The sequence below is a fragment of the Sphaeramia orbicularis genome, chromosome 15 (assembly GCF_902148855.1).
Source record: "Sphaeramia orbicularis chromosome 15, fSphaOr1.1, whole genome shotgun sequence".
NCBI lineage: Eukaryota > Metazoa > Chordata > Actinopteri > Kurtiformes > Apogonidae > Sphaeramia > Sphaeramia orbicularis.
Genome location: NC_043971.1, coordinates 19,927,002 through 19,948,353, shown reverse-complemented (window position 1 = coordinate 19,948,353; position 21,352 = coordinate 19,927,002). Strand labels below are relative to the sequence as shown.

General features: G+C 37.0%; 2 protein-coding genes across 9 annotated transcripts in view; one reads left to right on the top strand and one right to left on the bottom strand.

The window, feature by feature from the left end:
- Window positions 1-113: 113 nt before the first annotated feature.
- ap3m1 (adaptor related protein complex 3 subunit mu 1) lies at window positions 114-6,235 on the top strand. 2 transcript variants are annotated; one of them, XM_030156033.1, is made up of 10 exons: window positions 114-132; window positions 265-346; window positions 650-964; window positions 2,067-2,238; window positions 2,369-2,506; window positions 2,642-2,727; window positions 2,890-3,023; window positions 3,149-3,356; window positions 4,715-4,859; window positions 5,015-6,235. In XM_030156033.1, the coding sequence occupies exons 3-10, from the start codon at window positions 692-694 to the stop codon at window positions 5,113-5,115; spliced, it is 1,257 nt and encodes a 418-aa protein (XP_030011893.1). In that variant the 5' UTR covers window positions 114-132; window positions 265-346; window positions 650-691; the 3' UTR covers window positions 5,116-6,235. The 2 variants fall into 2 exon arrangements, with proteins under 2 accessions (XP_030011893.1, XP_030011894.1); XM_030156034.1 differs by lacking the exon at window positions 114-132 and having other exon boundaries at window positions 320-346; window positions 648-964.
- Window positions 6,236-6,984: 749 nt separating this feature from the next.
- Window positions 6,985-21,352, bottom strand: part of LOC115434218 (vinculin-like) — a 43,633-nt gene continuing 29,265 nt past the window's right edge. For 2 of the 7 annotated variants that reach the window (XM_030156029.1, XM_030156030.1), the window contains 11 exons: window positions 19,636-19,835; window positions 19,365-19,493; window positions 18,670-18,819; window positions 18,444-18,552; window positions 17,195-17,497; window positions 16,488-16,612; window positions 14,830-15,015; window positions 13,584-13,760; window positions 10,398-10,601; window positions 9,054-9,158; window positions 8,813-8,959 (listed from right to left, as the gene is read on the bottom strand). In XM_030156029.1, coding sequence (XP_030011889.1) covers window positions 8,813-8,959; window positions 9,054-9,158; window positions 10,398-10,601; window positions 13,584-13,760; window positions 14,830-15,015; window positions 16,488-16,612; window positions 17,195-17,497; window positions 18,444-18,552; window positions 18,670-18,819; window positions 19,365-19,493; window positions 19,636-19,835 — 1,835 coding nt within the window. Of the gene's footprint in view, window positions 8,960-9,053; window positions 9,159-10,397; window positions 10,602-13,583; window positions 13,761-14,829; window positions 15,016-16,487; window positions 16,613-17,194; window positions 17,498-18,443; window positions 18,553-18,669; window positions 18,820-19,364; window positions 19,494-19,635; window positions 19,836-21,228; window positions 21,256-21,352 lie in introns of all 7 variants that reach the window. The other 5 variants (XM_030156031.1, XM_030156032.1, XM_030156024.1 and 2 more) reach the window with 4 other exon arrangements.

The following is a 21,352-nucleotide window of genomic DNA, read 5'->3' as shown; positions in this document are numbered from 1 at the left end:
GTTTAGTCATTGTATTCACAGCGATATACCTGAAAGTCAATGTACGGGGGATGCACAAAATCCCTTGATATTTAGCTGTCTTCAAATATTGCCTGATGAAAAAGGTAGAAACTTTTCACTAGTAACGATCAGGTTGGTATTAAATGTACTTAGTATTTACATTGAGGACGTTCTCAGTGTTTCACTAATATTGTGTAAGTTTTTTTTTACTGCCTTGTGTTGATTTGTACTCGTGACTACGTTATGTTTACGTGTTCATTCCAGCTGCAGGCAGTGTGCTGTGCTGTTCAAACTTCTGCCATATTGACTGAACTAAAACCCTGGTACAATCAGCTGAGGTTAGCAGGTAAAACTTTAACGAAATAGTGAAACTTCGTGCATACTTTCCAATTTAGAGCTTTCGAGATGTTCACACACTGCTCAGGTTGATGCTTATATTAGTATTTGTTGCATTAAATCTGAAAAAATGCCTGAAATTGAAGGTTTCATTTTGCTAACCCAGCGGTTAAGTTATGAGATTGAATGAAGTTTGTTTGACACTTTGTTGACATGTTGTGCCTCAGCTTAACATTTGTATTGTATGATGGATGTTAAACGTTTTAAAAAGTGGTGATCCAACCCTGTACATGTTTTTTTTTTCTTTACACAGAGCTCTACTGACAACAACAGCCGCCTCATTGTTGCAGCTGAAATGATCCACAGTCTGTTCCTGATTAATCACACGGGAGACATCTTCCTGGAGAAACACTGGAAGAGCGTCATCAGCAGGAGTGTGTGTGATTACTTTTTTGAGGCCAAAGAGAAAGCAGGAGACCCGGAAAATGTCCCCCCTGTCCTGCAGACCCCACACCACTATCTCATCACCATTTACAGGGGCAAACTCTTCCTCCTGTCTGTCATCCAGACTGAAGTTCCACCGCTGTTTGTTATTGAATTCCTGCACAGGGTGGCAGACACATTTCAGGTGTGGATCAGTCAGTGCTGTTTTAATTTGACTGATGATAGCTCAACAGCCAGATCAATAGTTTAGATTGAACTGTATTTAACTGTTTACAGGACTAATTAAGGGTTTCAGTGGGTCCTCTTAAATGTTTTAAACACAATTTGATTGGCTGGTCTTTAAAATTGATTGGATTCACTGCCAATTGAAAATGACAAATTTGAGGAAAAAGCACATCAAAAAAGTATTTATGTCAATTCAGCAAGACATGATATTGCCATTTTTAAAAAAAAATCCATCTGCAAAAACCTGCCATGAATCGGTATTGTTCATTGACTTTGGGAGTTTCAATGCCTCCAGCCTGACAAGCTGGGAAGTAGGTCTGAAAATGCATTCATAACATAGCTAAAATTTAGCTTGTTGAAACACGCAGAAACCTTGTTATGTTAGTAGTTGTGGAGGTCAACTGGAATTGGATAACTGTTAAACTGAATATTTGACTCAGTTATAAATACATGATTAAATCTAGATCACTGAATATAAAACTCAAAAGTAGTTAATAAATGTTCACCTAAATATTAAACTTACCATAAAAGAATGCAGGTTGGACCCATGCAGGTTGGACCCAAGTCGTTACCTTTCATTTTCCACCAAATTCAGCATTTCGTAATTGTTTAGAAGCTTTTTATTTGTTATGTAGTTTCAGCTGTTTCATCTGCTGATAGAAACTTTTTGTAAAATGACCCATCAGCGCCAATTAATTGGTCTGTTGTTAGTGAAACCATTTGTGACTAAGAGCTCTATCTACTTAACTTTAATTTCAATGCACCATTATATTGATTTCTCACCAGGAAGTGTTGTCTATTTTCACACTACACTAACTCCAGGCAGCTTTTGAGCATGCATTGTGTTCACACTGTCACTTAAAAAAGTCTAGTCATGTTGTTAGCTTAAAACATTATAAATGTATATGTATGTGTATAACGTTCTGTATATAATTTACTTAAGTAGTTATGGTACTAAGGGAAATATGGACACTAAGTCCAGTAGGACCACACTTCATTTTCTGCAGTGTTATACACGCTAGTGAAGTATTTGTATTGTAACAGATTTTTGGTATTGACAGGACTACTTTGGGGAATGCTCCGAAGGTGTAATCAAGGATAATGTGGTGACAGTGTATGAACTGTTGGAGGAAATGCTGGACAATGGCTTCCCATTGGCAACAGAGTCCAATGTCCTTAAAGAGATGATCAAACCCCCCAACATCCTTCGATCAGTTGTCAATACACTCACAGGTAAAGAGAGGTTACACTGATCACTGTGAAAACAAATATCATAATTTGCCTTGTTTTATTCTAAATTTATAACTAAATTTCAGATTACATCAGTGATATGGCAGTAAATATTTGTTTTGTCTTTTTTTAGGAAGTAGTAATGTTGGAGATACACTGCCAACAGGTCAACTTTCTAATATCCCATGGAGACGAGCTGGTGTTAAATACACCAACAATGAGGCGTATTTTGATGTAATAGAAGAAATAGATGCCATTCTGGATAAATCAGGTACAAACAGCATATGATGACTGTATTACACAGTCAGACAAAGCCGATCTATTGTGTATCTGTCCTAAAAGCAGGACCTTTGGACTCTTTAATCATGCTTATGTTTTCTCTGCCTTCAATTTCATTTTTATTCAGGTACAACAGTATTTGCAGAAATTCAGGGCGTCATTGAGGCCTGTGTGAGGCTCACTGGGATGCCTGACCTAACTCTGTCCTTCATGGTGGGCTATGTTCCTTTTATTGACTTAGATTTTCTGTAGTGTGTATGAATGATGGTCTAAGTATTCACAAATACCAAAAGTGTTTTCATTATTTGTGTCTCTCACGTAAAAGTGGCTGTTATTTTATACATTTTTGTTAATTTTTTTTGTTTTTAATGACAGAACCCTCGTCTTCTTGATGATGTTAGTTTCCATCCATGTGTACGTTTTAAGCGCTGGGAGGCAGAGCGTGTCCTTTCTTTCATACCGCCAGATGGAAACTTTACACTCATGACCTATCATGTCAGCTCTCAGAAGTAAGTTCTATGTGTCTGTTTTATAACAAAACATAGAAAATCATATTAGTCAGTATTAGATTACTATGCTGTGAGCAAAAAGTCTACGTGTTCATCTTGTAAACACTGTCTTTTTCTTTTTTCAGTCTGGTGGCTATCCCTGTTTATGTGAAGCAGAGCATCAGTTTCTTTGAGAGTGGATCTTGCGGTCGCCTGGACATCACACTAGGACCCAAGCAGACCATGGGGAAGATGGTGGAGGGCTTAACAGTCACTATACACATGCCTAAAACAGTGCTCAGTGCCAACCTCACAGCCACCCAGGGAAACTACACCTATGACCTTGCTACAAAGGTAACGGACCATTCATCGATCATTCTGAACCGCTTTGTTTCCAGTCATTACAATCATTTCAGTCATTACAATCATTTCAGCCATTTCCAGTCCAGTCAGAATGTGACTCATGCTGCAGTTTTGGCAAGTGGGCTTTTTCACATCTTTTGATTGACACCAAAACTTCAGGTGTGAAACCTCCCCCCAGGCCAATCAGTCACACTGTGGTGCAAAGAAAAGAGGTGGTGAAGAACTGTAATAAGTAAAAGTGAGCAGCAGTACAACTACAAGGGAAAGATGAGATGATTTTTTATTGAATGAAGTCATAAAAAGACAGAACTTTTTGTGCTTTAGTGTATTTTATGCATATTATTTGAAGAGATGAGGGTAAGGACATGAGATGGTTTTAGAACCTTGTTATGTGAAAATAAAAATAAAAGAACACCCAGTGCTCTGATAAGATGAGCGGCAAATGAATGTGTTGTTAATCTTTGTCCATTCTAACAGACCACCTACTGAATTGACGAAGCACTGTATTATAAACTCACTGTCAAGTAAAAGACACAACCCACATAGGAGGTAACAACTGGATGAATGTAACTCATGCAGTGCTCACAAAACTAACCAAATCAAGTGTACACGTTTGAACAGAAACAGGTGTGAAAAAGCCCACCATTTCATCACACAACTTAGACCTTACTCATTTTTTTCTTTCATTTTCACTTAATGATAAACTTTATTTCGAACATAAGTAGGAATAAAATATAAAGGTGAACAAAAGGTAAAAAGAAATTCCAAATTTAAACGGAACACTCCTTAATATTGAAGGCAGTAAGATAAAAAATATCACACAGTATACAACTATTTCATTTCGGCTCTTTAATGGCACTTTATGTCCCAAATCGACTAAGAAGAAGCCAAGGTTTTATTGTCCTACCCCAATTTTACATGATTTGGATGATCAGCAAGTGTATATAATCTATATAAAAGAATAGGTCATTTGTTAAATTACTGAAAAAGAGAACAAACTATAACATAACATCAATAACTATTACTGTTGTGCTCCTGTTCATTGTTACTATATCTCTGGAAAATAAGGTTTTTATACATCTTCTTAAATTTTTTGATGTTTTCACACTGTTTGATATTTATTCTATTCCACAAAGCCACTCCACAACATGAAATGCACATCATTTATTGAAATGGTTCATATTTAGTTTCTCTTTGTAGTCATAGCCACCTCTATCCTGTGAATAATTTCTGCATGTTACCTCTTGCAGATGTGACTCTGTAGTGACACACTATTAGTCAAAGGCATTATACGTACAGTCAAGTAAAAACGAACTGTTAAAATAAAAATCATGCTTAAATGTTGGCAGGTGTTGGTTTGGGACATTGGAAAGCTGAATCCCCAGAAGCTTCCAAACTTAAAGGGTAGTTTAAGTGTGCAAGCAGGTGCCCCCAAACCTGAAGAAAACCCTTCACTCAACATCGGCCTGAAGATCCAGCAGCTGGCCATATCAGGTATGCCGCAGTGCATTAAAATGAATCAGTCTGTCCTTTCTACACAACTGTTCTTCTCAGTTTGCTTAGTGACACAGCATATGCTTCATTATATTGGTGTGAATAGGTCTGAATATGTTAGATGTGTTTCCTCATTGTGTGCCTTTTTGTTCCAGGTCTGAAGGTCAGTCGTCTTGACATGTACGGAGAGAAGTACAAGCCATTTAAAGGGGTCAAATATGTGACAAAAGCAGGGAAATTCCAAGTACGGACCTGAATCATGACTCAGGGGCCAAACGTCAACAATCCAATGTGCCAAATATGGTACAAGGGTACCACCATGCAGAGTCATCACTCTAATTCTTACAGTACATATCTTACAGCTCATTGTTGTTAATGAATAATTTTGCATTCTAACAGTTATTTATTGTTGTATTTGGCACTTGATATACACGACTGGATGTTTTTGTGGCCTGTAAAGGGAAGCCTTAATAATCAATGTGACCTTGTTTAAGTTAAGTGCTATTAGTTTCTAATAACCAGTTCAAATGTGCGGCATTGTAGACATTCCTCTTTATTTTCTGGACTGTTCTTTAACATTTTCTATTTTTATTTTATTTTATTTTTAAATCTAACACTTTCTGAGTGTTGCCTAAGGGGAATATTTCGGCTTTAAAAGGGACACTCACTGGCTTAAACACTCTAAAGCACCACTACACACCTTCTTTCTTCTCACTATGCCATGATCTCAGCTACACAATCACATGCATGTTGCCTAAGAGTTAGCAGCCATGCCTTTGGAAGACTTTTTACATATTAAGACATAATGTAGCCAGTTTTATACTTAAATATATATAGATATATATGTGCTTATTTTTGAAAACTCTAATGTTTTATGTACTTTCTGAGTAGCTGCAGTGTGTCTCGAGGCACTGTCTTTAGTGCAGGTATTTTTGCACACATTCTCTTAAATGTGGCCTTGTAATGGAAGGTAAAGGTGTTACACGTAGCACAAAACAGCACAATCTGTATGCCTTAATGGCCTGAGGGGTGTTTTTCTCTAAATCATGTCATATATCAACGGTACCTTTTTTGCCTCGAGAGATGTCTGCACACCAGAATAATGGTTCAAGATGTACCTTCGATAACTGATGAAGAATCAATCAGGACTAAACATGGGTGGAAGATTATCTGCAAGACCCATATATGAGCTAATGATTCAGTTGTGTAAAAAGCACTCACGAAATATACAAAATCCTCACGTACTCTTGAATGCAACGCCTTTACTCAGCACAGCATTTGCACAATCAATTGTCCATGTGGAAAATACTACTTAAAGCTCCTGTATGAAGTCAGACTTGTATTGTATCAGATGTCTTATAAAAGCTTTAAAATTTAATGTTTGTGTATTTCTTTACCTCCAAGTTTTACCCAGAAGGCAATATATAATGTGTTAAAGCTTTAAGCCACAGTTCTTTTTCTTGTTTTATTAAGTTTATAATTATCATATACACCTTTCTTAGTCTCTGCATCAACATACAACCAGAGTATATAAACAATATATATTAAAAATAACTTTAGGTAATAAGCAGACCAAAGTGACAAGTATGAGTGTAACCTTTAGCACTAAACATATCTGGGACTGTTTTGGGTGGACTACATGAATAAGAAAACATCTAGGCAAAACCCTGAGGGAGGATGTACCAATGGCAAGTGGAGGTCACATGAAAAAAAGAGTTTTGCTTGTGGAAATGTAGATTCAGATATTTTTGTGTTTAAAATTGTGCATATATTTCCTGTATTGACAAAGACAATGACAACAAATGTTGGTTTGCTTGCAACAACTGCAAAAATGGAATTTTGCATAGTATTTTAATCAAAATATTTCAGTATACACATAAGTAATGATATGTAAATTCCACATAAACTGGATTTAAATAACCATATTTAATCACATTTGTTTATTTTCTTCTTGTTTTTTCTTTGTGGGATAACACAAAGTGCCAACTGTTGCTATAGAAAGTGCAATATCTGACAATTTTTGTGATGGAGCATAAAATGAAACTATTGCTACAGTTTACATGATTGTATCTAATAGCCCTACTTGTACCTGTGACTTAAGGCAAATTACGAGACGGACTCCAGATGTCGTTATAGTCTTTTATTCTTCCAAGGCACAGCAGATGTGTTGGCAGGGCTCGAAGCTATCAGAGTACATTCAGGGTGTGACACATCAAGTACACACAGAACTACACCCCGTTGCTCTCAGTGAGAGGTCTGTGACTGCTACATGCTCAGGAGGCCCGAATAATAATGTGGTTTACATTCTGTGCTGCTATTCATAACTCTGGCCCTAACTGTCACCAGCACAGCGTTCTAATACTGATAAAGTGAAGAGGTTTCACACATACACACACACATACAGATCCTCCATTTATATCTGCACAGCCATTATAAAACATTTTAGAAACCTTCATCAAATACCATCAAGGGAATAGGAGCAACTGACATCATAAAAATGTGCATTCACTTGTTTGTTCGTATGTCATTTTGAGTTTCAATCATGACTCCTTTTACTCCCGTCTGGTCAAAACCTAAAAAAACTGACTGCCTGACTGGAACTGATGTCTGATTTCACATAAAAAAGTTATTCTGTTTGTAAACCACCAGGGTCGCAAATAAAATCTGTTGTAAACTGATGCTTTAGAGCATGCAGAGTGGGACTACGGAGCCCTCACAAAGAGAAAGTCTACAGAAAATGATGTTAAATGACTCTACAATCACTGAGTTTTGATTGTAGAGTTTTGTTCAACCGTTAAAAAAAATTCAAAGCAGTGCGTCTGTCACAGAAATAGTGCAGAAAAAAGCAACAATTATAACTGCAAAACAGGAAAAAACATGACATTGTTTCTCTAGAAAATAATAAACCTTAAATTGACTCCACTGTCTCTACAGTAAAGGGTCTGTTCTTGTCTCATTTCTATTTGTAATAACCTGGATTTTCAGTGTTATATAGGAACTTCATGGAGGTTACAGTAATGTAAAATAAATCCTTTGGTTTTGGTTACTGTGAAAGTTAAATAAATCTTAACAAATACCTCAAAACACACTTTAAAAATATCTAAACCATCCTGGATTTATGCCTTAGTCACACACACTGCCATTGAGAAGTGAACACCTCTTATCTATTAAGTATCAGCTTTCCAGCAATAAAAATAAATCAGCCTATTATTGACAATCATACATTTTTTTGTCAAATGATACAATCACTTCAGTTTTAAAATCTATGATTTGCCTAAGATTCATAACACTTAAATTCAGAAGACCTTTTAGTTCTTCAAGTATAACCATCACCAGACAGCAGTGATGAATTTACCAGCAGATCTTCAGTTAAGAACAGTGTTATTAATAAAAGTAAACATTAAAAGAGGAGACATCCTCAGCCCGGACAAGTTTTCACACTTTAGTGTCAAAATCATTGACTAAAGCTCTAAGTTGAGTGTCCATAAAACAACATCAGTACTGTATATACATTAGACGATAAGAAACTCTCACTGTAAAACTGAATCAAAAGTAAATGTGTGGTAAGAGATAATTTGCTTTTTATAAAATAGAAAAAAATTCATGCAAAAAATATATACCTGGGATTTGGATAAACTCTTGTAACACAACATACCAAAAATATATATTAAAAACTGTCTAGCCTGCGTGCTTCCACTGTTAAAGATAAAGGAAACAGGAGAGCAAAAGCTGAAATCACTCCGATACACTAAACATGTGTGGTACCTAATCTGTACACACACCCAAACTACAGTGGAGGATAGAAAGAAAATCACCTGCAGTTTCCTCTTTAAAGAGATGCACACATGCACTCTCACTGAGTGTGCACGCTGATGCTTTTATTTATACAAGGTGTGTGTTATCGGCGCCAAGCTGAGAGTGGGACTATTTTCCGTCACCGGGTTCATTATATTTTATTGGTACCAGGGGGTCTTGCGAACCCAGCGAAGGGTGAATCCTGCATCTGTGCGGATTTTGATGGAAGCTGCTTCTCCTTCTCTGACGGTCTCTTTCACCGACTGCATCAGATTCTGGGCGTTATGTACCAACATCTCTGTGGCCTGGAAAGGAACACATTTGGAAGTGAATCAGTAAAAGTGAGGATGAAGGACAACATGAAGAGAGGAAAACACGTGGCTCAGTTTCCACATTCACCTGCTCCGACTCCTCTTCGCTGATGTTGGTTCGTCCCAGCATGGTGGCTTTGACAGTGGAGAGGATCTTCAGCTGTGTGCTGATTGTAGGGATTCGTTCACACACCTTTAGGAGGAGGAAAACGTGTAAGCATTTACCACATTTTGTAGTATATAAGTATATAGTCTGTATAGTTCTTATTACTATTATTATTGCACTATCTTTATGCATGCAAACTTTTTCTTGCAGTTTATTCTGTTGCTGCCTTGACCATTGAATTTCTCCGTTGTGAGATCAATAAAGTCTAATCCAATCTAATCTAATCTAATCTAATCTAATCTAATCTAATCTAATCTAATCTAATCTAATCTAATCTAATCTAAAAAACAAGAAAACAGAATTTTCAGTGTTATTGTTGTGTTTTTACTCCTCATACTGTGTTGGATTGTTCCAAAATTTCCAGTGACAGTAACAGACTCGCTAAATAATACTTCTTTCACAACAATTTAACATTTTAACAGCATTACAGTTATATTGCACATTTTCCTGGCATTTTTAGACACAGACAGGGAACGTAAATATACTTACAATTTACAGTGCACATAATCTATGTAAAACTGTCCCCAACTCTAACTTCAACATTAAAATGCTGTTACATGTATTTGAAAACAGCCAGTCTATTTAATAAGCAGTTACTTTAAACTCCCAGTGTGTAAGATTTGGAAAAAATTTAAAAGGATGTAATTGCAGAAGTGGAATATAATTTTTATGAATATGTTTTCATTACTGTATAATTGATTGTATCTACAGAGGGAACAGTCCACCATGTTTCTACAGTAGCCCAGAATGCACTTCCTGTTCTACATTCTTCAGTTTTTTAGTGTGTGACTTCCTGGGTTTAGGTGCATTATGTCACCTACCGTGTTTAAGTGTGGATTAGTGTAATATTTGCTTTTAGTCCAGAAGAGACAAAAATAACACCTGTGGTAACACTGGGTTTTCAGGTTTTTGGTAACTTCACTGCTCTTTCTGAATTTGACACACTGATAAAACTTCTGCACTTTTACTTTGCATTCAGGGTTGTTAATAATAATAATAATAATAATAATAATAATAATAATAATGATAATGATAATAATAATAATAATAATAATAATAATAATAATAATAATAATAATAATAAGAAGAAGAAGAAGAAGAAGAAGAAACTGTATTTATAAAGCACTTTTTGTTCAAAAGAATCTCAAAGTGCTAAGTGTGATTGTTACAATACAACGTTTCTACATGATGTATTTCAGCTTTCCCTTAACTAGAGGATCTGACTGAGTGTTTCTTCTGTGGCTGGTGTTTTCTATGTGCGTTTACCTGTAACAGGTTAGTCCGAATGCGCCTGTCAGTGCACTGCTTGGCCACTTCCTTTGCCAGCCTGGTCACCTCATCAGAGGCCTTGGCGATGTCCTTAGCACACTGAATCAGTGCACGTTTGTTCCCGCTTCCACCACGCACCAGTCGGGACATTTCTGCCATCAGCAGAGCCATCCTCTTGGCTGCTGCGATGATGTCATTACCCTGTGAAGAAGAGAAATCAGATAAAAGAGGAAAGGAGCCAAAGTTGTGACCATGAACCATCAGGGATTCCACGTTTTTAGGCAAAAGATAAATTAAAATAATCGGAAAATTTTGTATGAAACATGTTATGCATATTTTAAATTTTAAATTATGATATCTAACATCAATAACTATGAGTGCTCTATAAGACAAAAGCAATATTAGCATAAAAAAATTCAGGCTTGTTTAGTAATAGGCTGCATGCAGTGTCATTGCAAGTTAGCACATACTTTATTCTGCAACCTCGTTGGAGAAAAGGTTAGTATCTATACTTAGAGAGAAAGTGTTGAGATAAACACAGTTCTCTCACATGACACAGTCAGAAGTTAGAATCCATGATGTTCAAAGTGATGGAGCAATCAGTGCAGGCACTGAGACTATAAGCAGAAACAGGTGATCATTCAGGGCAAGCAGGCAGTCTAATGCCAAAGTTACATCACCCAGAAGTCTTTGGGAAACTGTCATCGTTGGCTTCACAGGTTGGTCAGAAAACGAGTGATTGACAACAGCGATAACAGCGAGACAGAGCGACTGGCTCCTCCTTTAAACCACTTTACCTAATCATGGACATAAGGGAGGGACTTGTGAAGCCAGTACCAGTTTATCCATGTGGTGCAACAAACAAACTTGCCATTCCAACAATCCTTGACCTTTAGTGCAACTTTAGCATGGTATCAGCATAACCACGTCTGAGTGTGATGCAACAACAGTAAAAACAGCAGCCACAGCTGGATGAGGGTTTCCATGGTAGTGGCAGATGCAGAGCTCATCGTTCCCACAGCCACAGTGACTCCAGAGGTGGATTTTTTGTGTCTTGCATTGCTTTTCCTCTTGTGTAGAGCATTGACTTGTTTGCATGCGTGGATGTGAATGTATTCAGTGTTTGGAGGGTTACTGTTTAAATGTAATGGGTTACAGATAAATACTTTTCCTGTTAAAAATATAGCAAGTAAAAAAAACAATATAATTGATTCATATAAGTTCCAAGTGTTTTAAACAGCAATAAAACTGAAAGGTCTGACAAATAAAAGTTTAAACCAACACTGCACTGTCATTTTAGAGCCCTTTTTCTGTTTTCAGAGGCAAAAAAATTTAAATATGACAAATACTTTTTACCAAAAAGAATATATTCAGAGATAACCACTTTGGAATCACCAACAATTTGATCACTAATTGTAATTTCTAAAATATACAGTGGAATTTAAATTGTAATTTAATCTCAGTAACTCCATTACATATTAATAGTTATTCCCCAACACTGCATGTTTATCTGTGGAATCTAAAATTTCTTCACAAACCACTGGGAGAAAATACTGCAAATATTATTGGAAGTGTATTGCTGCCAGGCCAGAAAAAGACAAATTAATTTGTATCATGTAATAGCATAAAAACTTTATCTGTATAAAAATGATTTTTTCATGTCATAAGAGGATATTCTCATGTTATAACAAATAACTATTTAAAGCTACAGTGCCAGATAGTTTTTCTTAGTATCAATGACCAAAAATAATTACTATAATTACTTTCCAGTCTATTATAATTCAATGTAACTTCTGCATGTAGTCTTTTCCTGTGCTTTCTGTGATGCTGAGATTTTGTGTAATTACAGGTGTTTTCTGAATCCACCAATTGCAGTCTGGACACAGTTCTTCTGCATTACTCTGTGCCAGAGTGGAAAGGTGGATTCATGTTTCCATAATGGCACAAAACTGCATCAGGGTCATCTGAATCTATTATGAATTTAATATTTTGCACAACCTCATGCTGAATTGTCATCTTACTCTTATGCACTTTATGTCTCATTCTAGTTGACACTCATTCTGTATATTTGTCCATAGCTCTTACATCTACATATATTTTGCCCATTGTATATCATGTATAATACTGTATATTCTGTACTTCCTACATTTGCTGCGTATTGCCCTTCTGGCTAAATGCTAAATTGCATTCATTGTAGTGTACTTTTACATGTGTAATGACAGTAAATTGAGTAGAAATCTGAATTTATATTTAGTCTTAGATTTGGACTGAGAGGAGAGAGCTGCAGAGGAAATTTATGAATTTTCCTGTTTTTAGAATTTTTCTTCCCACTTGATTTTGGCTTATGCAGGTTTAACTTGTTAAAATGTGATATACCTTATAACAAAACCCTTATACCTTTAACCATTATTAACCTATAAAGACCCAAAAAGCCACCGGTGACACAAACCAACTACTGATCTGAACTGTGTAATATCTGTTGATCAACTGATCCTATCAATACATATAAATAATTGGTATCAAATGCAATTTGTCATCTTTTTATGGTCATCAGATATGACCCATTTGGACGTTCAGAGGCTCCGTAGTGAACGTGGAAACACCGTCATCTTCTACAACATTAATTTACCAGTAAAACCTACAGAGTTGGATCAATGACAGTGGATGGACACACCTGGTTTATGTTCATTTAAAGAGATTTTGTTGAAAAAGTCACTTTTTCTTCAGTTTTCTCTGTTTTGATATAATAACCCTCAACTTTACTCTGAGCTTTTATGAACCTCTACATGATCAGTCAATTAAATACAGGAAAATACATGATTATCACAAAAAAGCACAAATACAGAGCAAAATATTATAATAAATGGTGATAAATTACTTAAGAAAGGTTAAACTAAAGACAAAATTTCATTTGGGAACTGGCACAAAAGTAGCACTGGGTCCTTTAGTGGTTAACCTGCATAAACTGATATGAAAAGTTTATGGTTATAATATAATACATTTTTATGCTGCCCTAACATGAAAATATCCTGTTATGACAATAAACATTTCATGTTATTATATGATACTAATCTGTTGCTCTTTAACCAGCCTGGCAGGTATGGGCTTCAGTGAGTATGTGACCCGCCTGGATGTATGCGCATGTGCATGTATGTGCGCGCATGTGCATGTATGTGCGCAGACCTTGCTGGACCACTTGCGCGCCTCCTGGTGGAGAGACTGGGCAGCTGCCAGAATGGGTTGATTGACAGGCTGGTTGGACGGCATCATCAGCAGTTCTGGCTCATAGTCATCCTCACCATCAGTAAACTCATCTTCATCATCTACCTCTCTCTCCTCTACTGCCTCCTCATCCTCAGGCTTGGCAGGACAGGGCGGGGGGGATTGTTGTTGGTGGAGGACCCATTGGGATGGGAAGGAAAGGAAGGGAAGGAGGCAAAGGGGAGGAAAAAAAGGAGGAAGGTGGAGAAGAAGGGGAAGAAAGAAGGCAGGGGTTGGCAGGAGGGAAGGAAGCATGGGAAAAGGAGGCAATTTAGTACAGTATGAGAGGCACTGGATGGAAGAACAGAGGACAGGAGATTCACAGGAGGGAGGAGAAGCACAAACAGGCACTGAAGAAGCAGGGAGGAGGAGGTGAAACGGCACGTGCAGGAAAAGATGGTTTTGGTGGAAAAAAAGAAGAAAGAGGAGCTGGTCTGGACTGGCCCAAGGTGGACGACACTGTAGGCCTTTCTCTGCAACAGCTGCTTTTGCACATTTAAAAGAGGTCTAACTCTAAATAAAACCAGTCCTTTTGCATCCTTCGGGTATTTTTAGGACTGTGGTGGGAAATGTTCAAAGACGTGTTGTTCAAAGACAGCTTTTCATGCATAGATTATAAGATAAGTGTGGAGAAACTCTCAAAGGAGCAACAGAAGTGAACTGAAAACACCTTCAGTAAGAATAGAAGGACATGGTTCCTGTAATAGCTGGTCTAATATACAGTCCCTCCACAGAAAACATCCAAATACACACACATATACCCACACATAGACGCCAATAACAAAACACACAATCTGGTACAAATATTGTCTTCAGCTTCCAACAGCAGTCATATAATCTCTCCATTGGTGACTCATGTGGTCACAGTCAGATATTTTTGTTGCATTTATTTTGTGCATGTAAGTGTGCATGTGCATAATCGACCTTACATGCACCGTGACACCTTGACCAGATGACAGTTTCTAGTTTCCCACTGAAATTGGAATCGAGCCACTGATCTCCACATTTCTGAATCAACACGGTTTCAGGATTTGTTTCAAAATATTCACCAACAATGAGGAGGCGGGTCATCATCAGACAAGTGTTCTGTTCCCATCAAAGAGGAAATGTAAAATCCTGTGATGAACATTAAATCTTTATATGTAATGTCTGTGTGTTATGAACTCACCTTGCTGGACCACTTGCGAGCCTCGTCGTGGAGCTGCCTGGCTGCCACCATCATGGGCTCGCTGACCACCTCCCCGGCCTTCTGCTCAGGGAACTCCTCATCCTTCTCTTCTGGAGGAGGGGGCCGAGGGGGCGGGACTTCCCCCTCTGGCAATGGAGGTTTGGGCGGCGCCTGTTCATCACTCACCTGCAAAAAACACACACAGACAAACAACACGTTAGCCTTAGACAGAGGAATTGAAAGTTATGCTAGTTTTTGGTTATTTATAATGATATTTATCACAATATAATCTGTGTTTACCTTATGCATATTATTCTGAAATTAATCTATGCATGCATATTTAAGTACAAGATGTTGATAAGATTATGAAATCCGCCCTAAATTTACTTTAACACTTTATTTAATCAGGCAAATTTATGTGGGATGTGATATTCATTACAGTTTTTTCCATATTATTTGTTTCCTGGCTTCTTTCAATGAAAACAATAACAATATGGTGAAGTTGTGGAGTTGTGGTGGGTCCATAATCACTGTTGATGAAAATGCTGTGCATCTGTCATGACAAAAGCAGAAATCCTGACTACAAATGAGATAATGTTTTAAAGTTTTACTCACATAAAATTCATGTTATATAATTTCTTTCTTCCAAAAATAGCCTCATGTAATATCAATTAGTGTTTGCTTCTATATCAGGGGTGTCAAACTCATTTTAGTTCAGGGCCACATTCACCCCAATATGCTCTCAAGTGGGCCGGACCAGTAAAAAAATACAAGTGAAAAAAGTACAATTACATTATGATAATGTTTATATCTACATCGTTTCCTTTAAAAATCTGAATAACAGGAACAACTTGAAATGTCTTAAGAAAAACAAGTGCAGTTTTAACAATATTCCGCCTCAGTTTATCAGTTTATCATTTACACATGTACATTACAGCTTACATTACAATTACAAATACACATAATATTGATAAAATTACATTTACTTTTCTCAAGACATTTCACATTGTTCATATTTCTTCAGGTTATTCACATTTTTTGTAAAAGGATAGTTTGTTAATGTAAACACTTTCATGTAATTTTACTTTTTTTTACACTAAAACAAAGATAAAATCTGCAGTTGTCATTATTTATAGGTTATTATGACAGTATTTTCTGGTCAGACCCAAATGAGATCTAATTGGTTTATATGTGTATATAAAATGATTTTTACACTATTGATTGTTAATATTTTCAGTGTAATTTTTGCATTTCACAAATTCATCCTATGGGCCAGATTGGGACCCTTTGGCGGGCCGGATTTGGCCCCCGGGCCGAATGTTTGACACCTGTGCTCTATATAATGCTATTGACAGATGACAAAACTGAATTGCCTGTTGGTTGCTTGAATTTTAACAAAAGTTTCACATATGTAAGTACACAAGTCAACAAAATATATAATACAGGCCTTGCTGTTTTTAGTTATTTTAATGCAGCAACATTACATAATATACATAATATAACTTTAAAGCTAATTTGTTTAGAAATACCCTCAACAAAGTTTTATTTTTTTACTTCTTCCATCTGTAGGAACACTTTCATTTATAACGTATGCAATGTACTAGCGGGTCCTTCTCCTCCTTTATAGTGGCCCATAGACAGTGTATATGTGTGCTTACATGGAGCTGGTCTAGATCAGGAGGTGGAGGTGGGAATTCAGGCTCCTGGGGCTGGAAGGCTTCCCGAACTTTTCCAACTGCTGCCAAAATCCTCAAACAGGAATCGAGATAGGCTTTCTGAAGGGCTGTGGAGAGCAGCCAAGAGGTAGATGGAATGAAAAACTCATTAAATAGAGGATGCAAATTAGTGTGGCAGGCACAACAGCATGACGATAAATACAAAGTTCAAAATATTCAGCTGCCAGTGGGTTCAAGAGTAATGTAAACTGTAGATCACTTAAAAAACAACATGTCTTCAACATTTCAAGAGGAAACTTTTAAAATATAATCAATTACATGCACAGTGATGGTTCTCAGTGAGTGTTCCGTAACATGTTGTTTTGGAATGAATGAGTTTAATTCCCTGGAACACAAGCGAGCCTTTCATCTCACAGGGTTGCAGGCTGTATGTTTCTGCAGCTTTCAAAATAGCAGATCTTCAGACAACGTAATTCATTCATTCTTAAATTAAATCCACAAAACACTACAGGATTCCAGATTTTGACTTCAGCTTGTATCCCATGTTCCATAAAGACTGATATAGTCACTGAGGAGTTACAGCCTTTACCAGGAGATCAAATGCACAAGCACACAGACGTAAAGTAGCGTAAACATGTCTCAGCTTGTGTGACACAGCATCTTGTGTGTATTTTTGCTTATTATCATACGTTTATCTTGTATGTTTCCAGCCACTGCCTTGGCGTCCATCACCATGGGGGAGATGGTGTGAGACAGGATGTCTGACGCATGCTTCACTGTGTCTCTAAACCGTGGGTCCTCAGAGTTCTCCACTTCCCTCTTGGCCACCAACAGGACGCGGTTAGCTCGTCTTGCTATGCTAGTTGCCCCGGCAACGAGCATTTGGGGCTGAACATTTGCCATGGCAACTCGGCACTTGTCGATGTCTTTCTTTATAGCTTCCTCCGAGGCATCTAACAGAGATTTGGTGTCTATAGCCTCGTCCACCAGACCTGCAGACACAGATGTACAAATATTATAACTTACCAGAAGTGAAATTTATCATAGTGTGAGTATGGGTAGTATATTTAGTAAATCACCTCAAAGTTTAGAGCTTCAAATAAACTCTATCTTTGTTGTTCTTGAGGTTATTCCTTCAATTACCTTAGAGCACAGGTGTCAAACATGTGACCCAGAGGCCAAAACTGGCCCAATGAAGGGTCCAATTTGGCCTGTGGGATGAATTTGTGAAATGCAAAAATTACACTGAAGATATTAACAATCAAGGATGTTAAAATCATTTTAGGTCAATTTAATCTAAAGTGGGTCAGACCAGTAAAAAAACTACCATAATAACCTATAAATAATGAAAACTACAAATATTTATCTTTGTTTTGGTGTAAAAAAAAAAAAAAAAAAAGTTACATTATACAAAAATTTTTACATTTACAGACTAGCCTTTTACAAAAAAAGTAAATAACCTGAACAAACATGAACAACCTGAAATGTCTTAATAGAAGTATGTGGAGTTTTAATAATATTCTGCCTGTTATTAAATTTTTTGTGTATTTGTAGATCCACTGTGATCTGTAAGTTATAATGCATGTGTATAAATGATAAACTAAGGCGTAATATTAAAATTGCACTTATTTTTCTTAAGAATTTTCAGGGTGTTTGTATTAGTTCATGTTATGTTCAAGTACAGTTGTAGATGTAAACATTTTCATTACAGAATCTTACTTTTTCCACTCAAAAACATAGAGAAAACTTTGGAGTCGACATTATTCATAAGTTCTTATTCTATTATTTATATTATTTTATTGGTCGGGCCCACTTTAGATCATATTAGGCTGAATGTGGCCACTGAACTAACATGAGTTTGACACCCCTGCCCAAGAGCCTTTTCAAATGGATGAAAATGAATGAATATAACTGGAGAAACCTTATGAAAGTTCTCACCAGTGAGTCTCTCCACATTGTCAATCCACTGGTTCTTCATTGTGTCAAAGTGCTCATATGCTGCTTTGTTTCCAGGATTCTTCAACAAGATCCGAGCTGCAGACGTCACCTGCACACAAACAAACCTTTCATGATAAAACTTTGTGTGTCACAGTCTGACAGCTACATTTTCTAATATATTTGACCACGTATGCACACAAAAACGCCAACTAAATAATAGACTAACCTGTGGTGTGAGCTCTCTGGCGTGTTTTACAGCAGCGTGTATTCCTTCCACTGTTGTCTTGTTGGCTGTTCCCACAGCGGCGGCTTTTTCCGCAGTCGCTCCGAGTCGACCTGCATGGGTCTCGAAGTTCCCTGCACGCTCATCGAAAACCTGCAAGACACATTGTGGCTGTTGTAGTCAGACTATAACACAATTAGCCTCTTAGACTAGACTCCCATTCTTTACATTCACTATATACTGAGTAACTGCACTGCAAAACATTTACGTCAGGGTAATGTGTATTAATAATGCTTGGTAATAGTAGTCTGCCTGTCCTGCCCTTTTTCAGGCTTACCAAATTGTATTTAAGTTACAAATTCAGTTACAAAACAGTGTTTTTGTCCCTAATTACCTTAACATAATATTATAACTTGTTACTTCAGACTTTATTAATGATTGTTAGTAACATATTGTTTGAAACTGGAAATCCTAGAATTATGAATCTGTTTTTCATCTGCATAATCTCCAGACCTAACAAGACTTGCAATCTTATATCTAGCTATGATGTGTTAACTTGTTTTGAAAATTACATACAATGCAATTATTAGCACGGTTTTGAGAATATTCATCTCTTTTTTAACCTAACAAATCCTATTTATTTTACATGCACAAGGCCAATAACCATAAATCAGTGCAGGTTTTGGTACTTTACTGACCTCCTCCCTGTTGGGGGCATCAGGAGGAGCAGTTGCAGCCACAGCGAGCAACTTGATAGGCGTGGTGGTGTCGCTGAAAACATCTGATACTTCCTGGGTCATCACCTCCTGCATGTGCTGCCTCAGATCCTACAAGAAGCAGAGTTTGTCATCAGTCCACTAGGTGGAGCTCTGCTGCAACACTTGAACTGAATCCAACACAAAGGTGTGTTTAAGCCTGGGTTTTGATTCAGTAAAGACTTCATGTGTGTTTTTGAGACTGTTGAGGTACCTTGAGGCTGTCCTGTAGCTGAGCGGCTGTGGCTCGTGCGTGAGGAGCCTCAGCCTCGCCTCTGCCAGCCATGTCTGCCAGAGACGCCATCAGGGCCTCTGTTCGGTCACAGCGTCCAATCATATCCTGTCGATATGGCCCTAACAGGCCTCCCGCCAGCCTCTTCCCCTCCCCAACCATTCCTCTGATGGCTGCCTGACCTGTAGAGGCAAAGGTCAGAGGTCACATTTTATGTCACACTGAATACCAGACAAGTATAGTTTTTATTTGAGCTGGGGGATGTAAATGCAAACATAAATATATCCAACATGATTTAGGGCCAGTTTCAAAAAGATATTAGAAAGATATTAAATTATTGAATTCAACTGTGGGGATTTCTTCAAGGTTGATTTACAAATCAGTGGACATTTGTAGTTAAAGTAAAAAAAATCTGTCAAATTTTTAGAATTACTCCAACACAAAAAAACTAAAATCAAATAAAGAGGAAATAGTTCAACAATATTTCAACAACATTAAGTGTCAGTGTTCCCACTGAAATTGAATAATTATAAATAATATGTTCTCTAATAATAATTTAAGTTCTTTTTTCATTTCACTGTTAGGTTACTTGTGACGTGTAACAAATCAGTGGCCATTGCTTCAGACTACAGAGTGGGGAAAGAGAGGCAGCTTCTAATTAGCAAAAAGAAAATGCACTGTTAAATTAATTGTTTCAGATACATGATAAATAACAGTAAAAAATATTACAAAGCCGACAATAGATCAGGCATGGGTATGAGACTACTTTAAGGTATTTTCCTATATTTAATTTACTGACCATGTAGATGTTCATAAAAGCTCAGCAAAAAAATCAGAGATTATTATATCAAAACAGAAAACTGAAGAAAAAGTGACTTATTTAGTAAAATATATCATTAACTGAACACAAAAACAATCATCTGCAACCGCCATCATTTGTCAAACTACATGGGTTTTATTGGTGAGTTAGTGTTACATAATATATCAGTGTTTCCACATTCTGTATGGAGCCTCTAAACATCCAAATGGATCATATCTGATGCTGCTACAAAGCTGTGAAACTGAATTTTACCTGGATTATTTCAATGTATGGACTGGATTAGTGGTTCAGAATTTATTGAACATTTTAGATCAGTAGATGGTTTTGGTCACCAGTGGCTGTTTAGGTCTTTGAGGGTTAATGCAACTTCATTTTAAGCCGAAATTGTTAGCCACTTTACATTCACAGTGCAAGTAGAAGATCTGAAAAAGTTTTAATTTATATAGACCTTAAAGAATATCAGAATACATATCTTTGTGTAACAGAAAAAAACATTACAAATGTATATTAAGTTTCAGCGTCAGCTGAAATCAAATGTCTTTGTGAAACTGGCCATGAGGAATGCTGAAGTAGAAGAATAAAATAAAGTGAAGAGACTCAGACTGAGGCTCATATATATATTTTCTTCTAATTATGGGATGATAATGATCCAGTTTGAGGTACAAGATGATGTAAAAAAAAAAAAAAAAGGCAGGCAGCTGTTATGTAATTAATATATTGGATAAGCAGGCATACAGACAACAGTGAGCAGATACCTGTGTTCCACTCTAATATCTCGTACTCTGCTCCCATAGGAGAGCACAGGAAGAAATAGAAAACAAACAAAGCTGAAATACAGGAACACACATTGCACAGAGTGGTACAATGCCTCTTCGATGA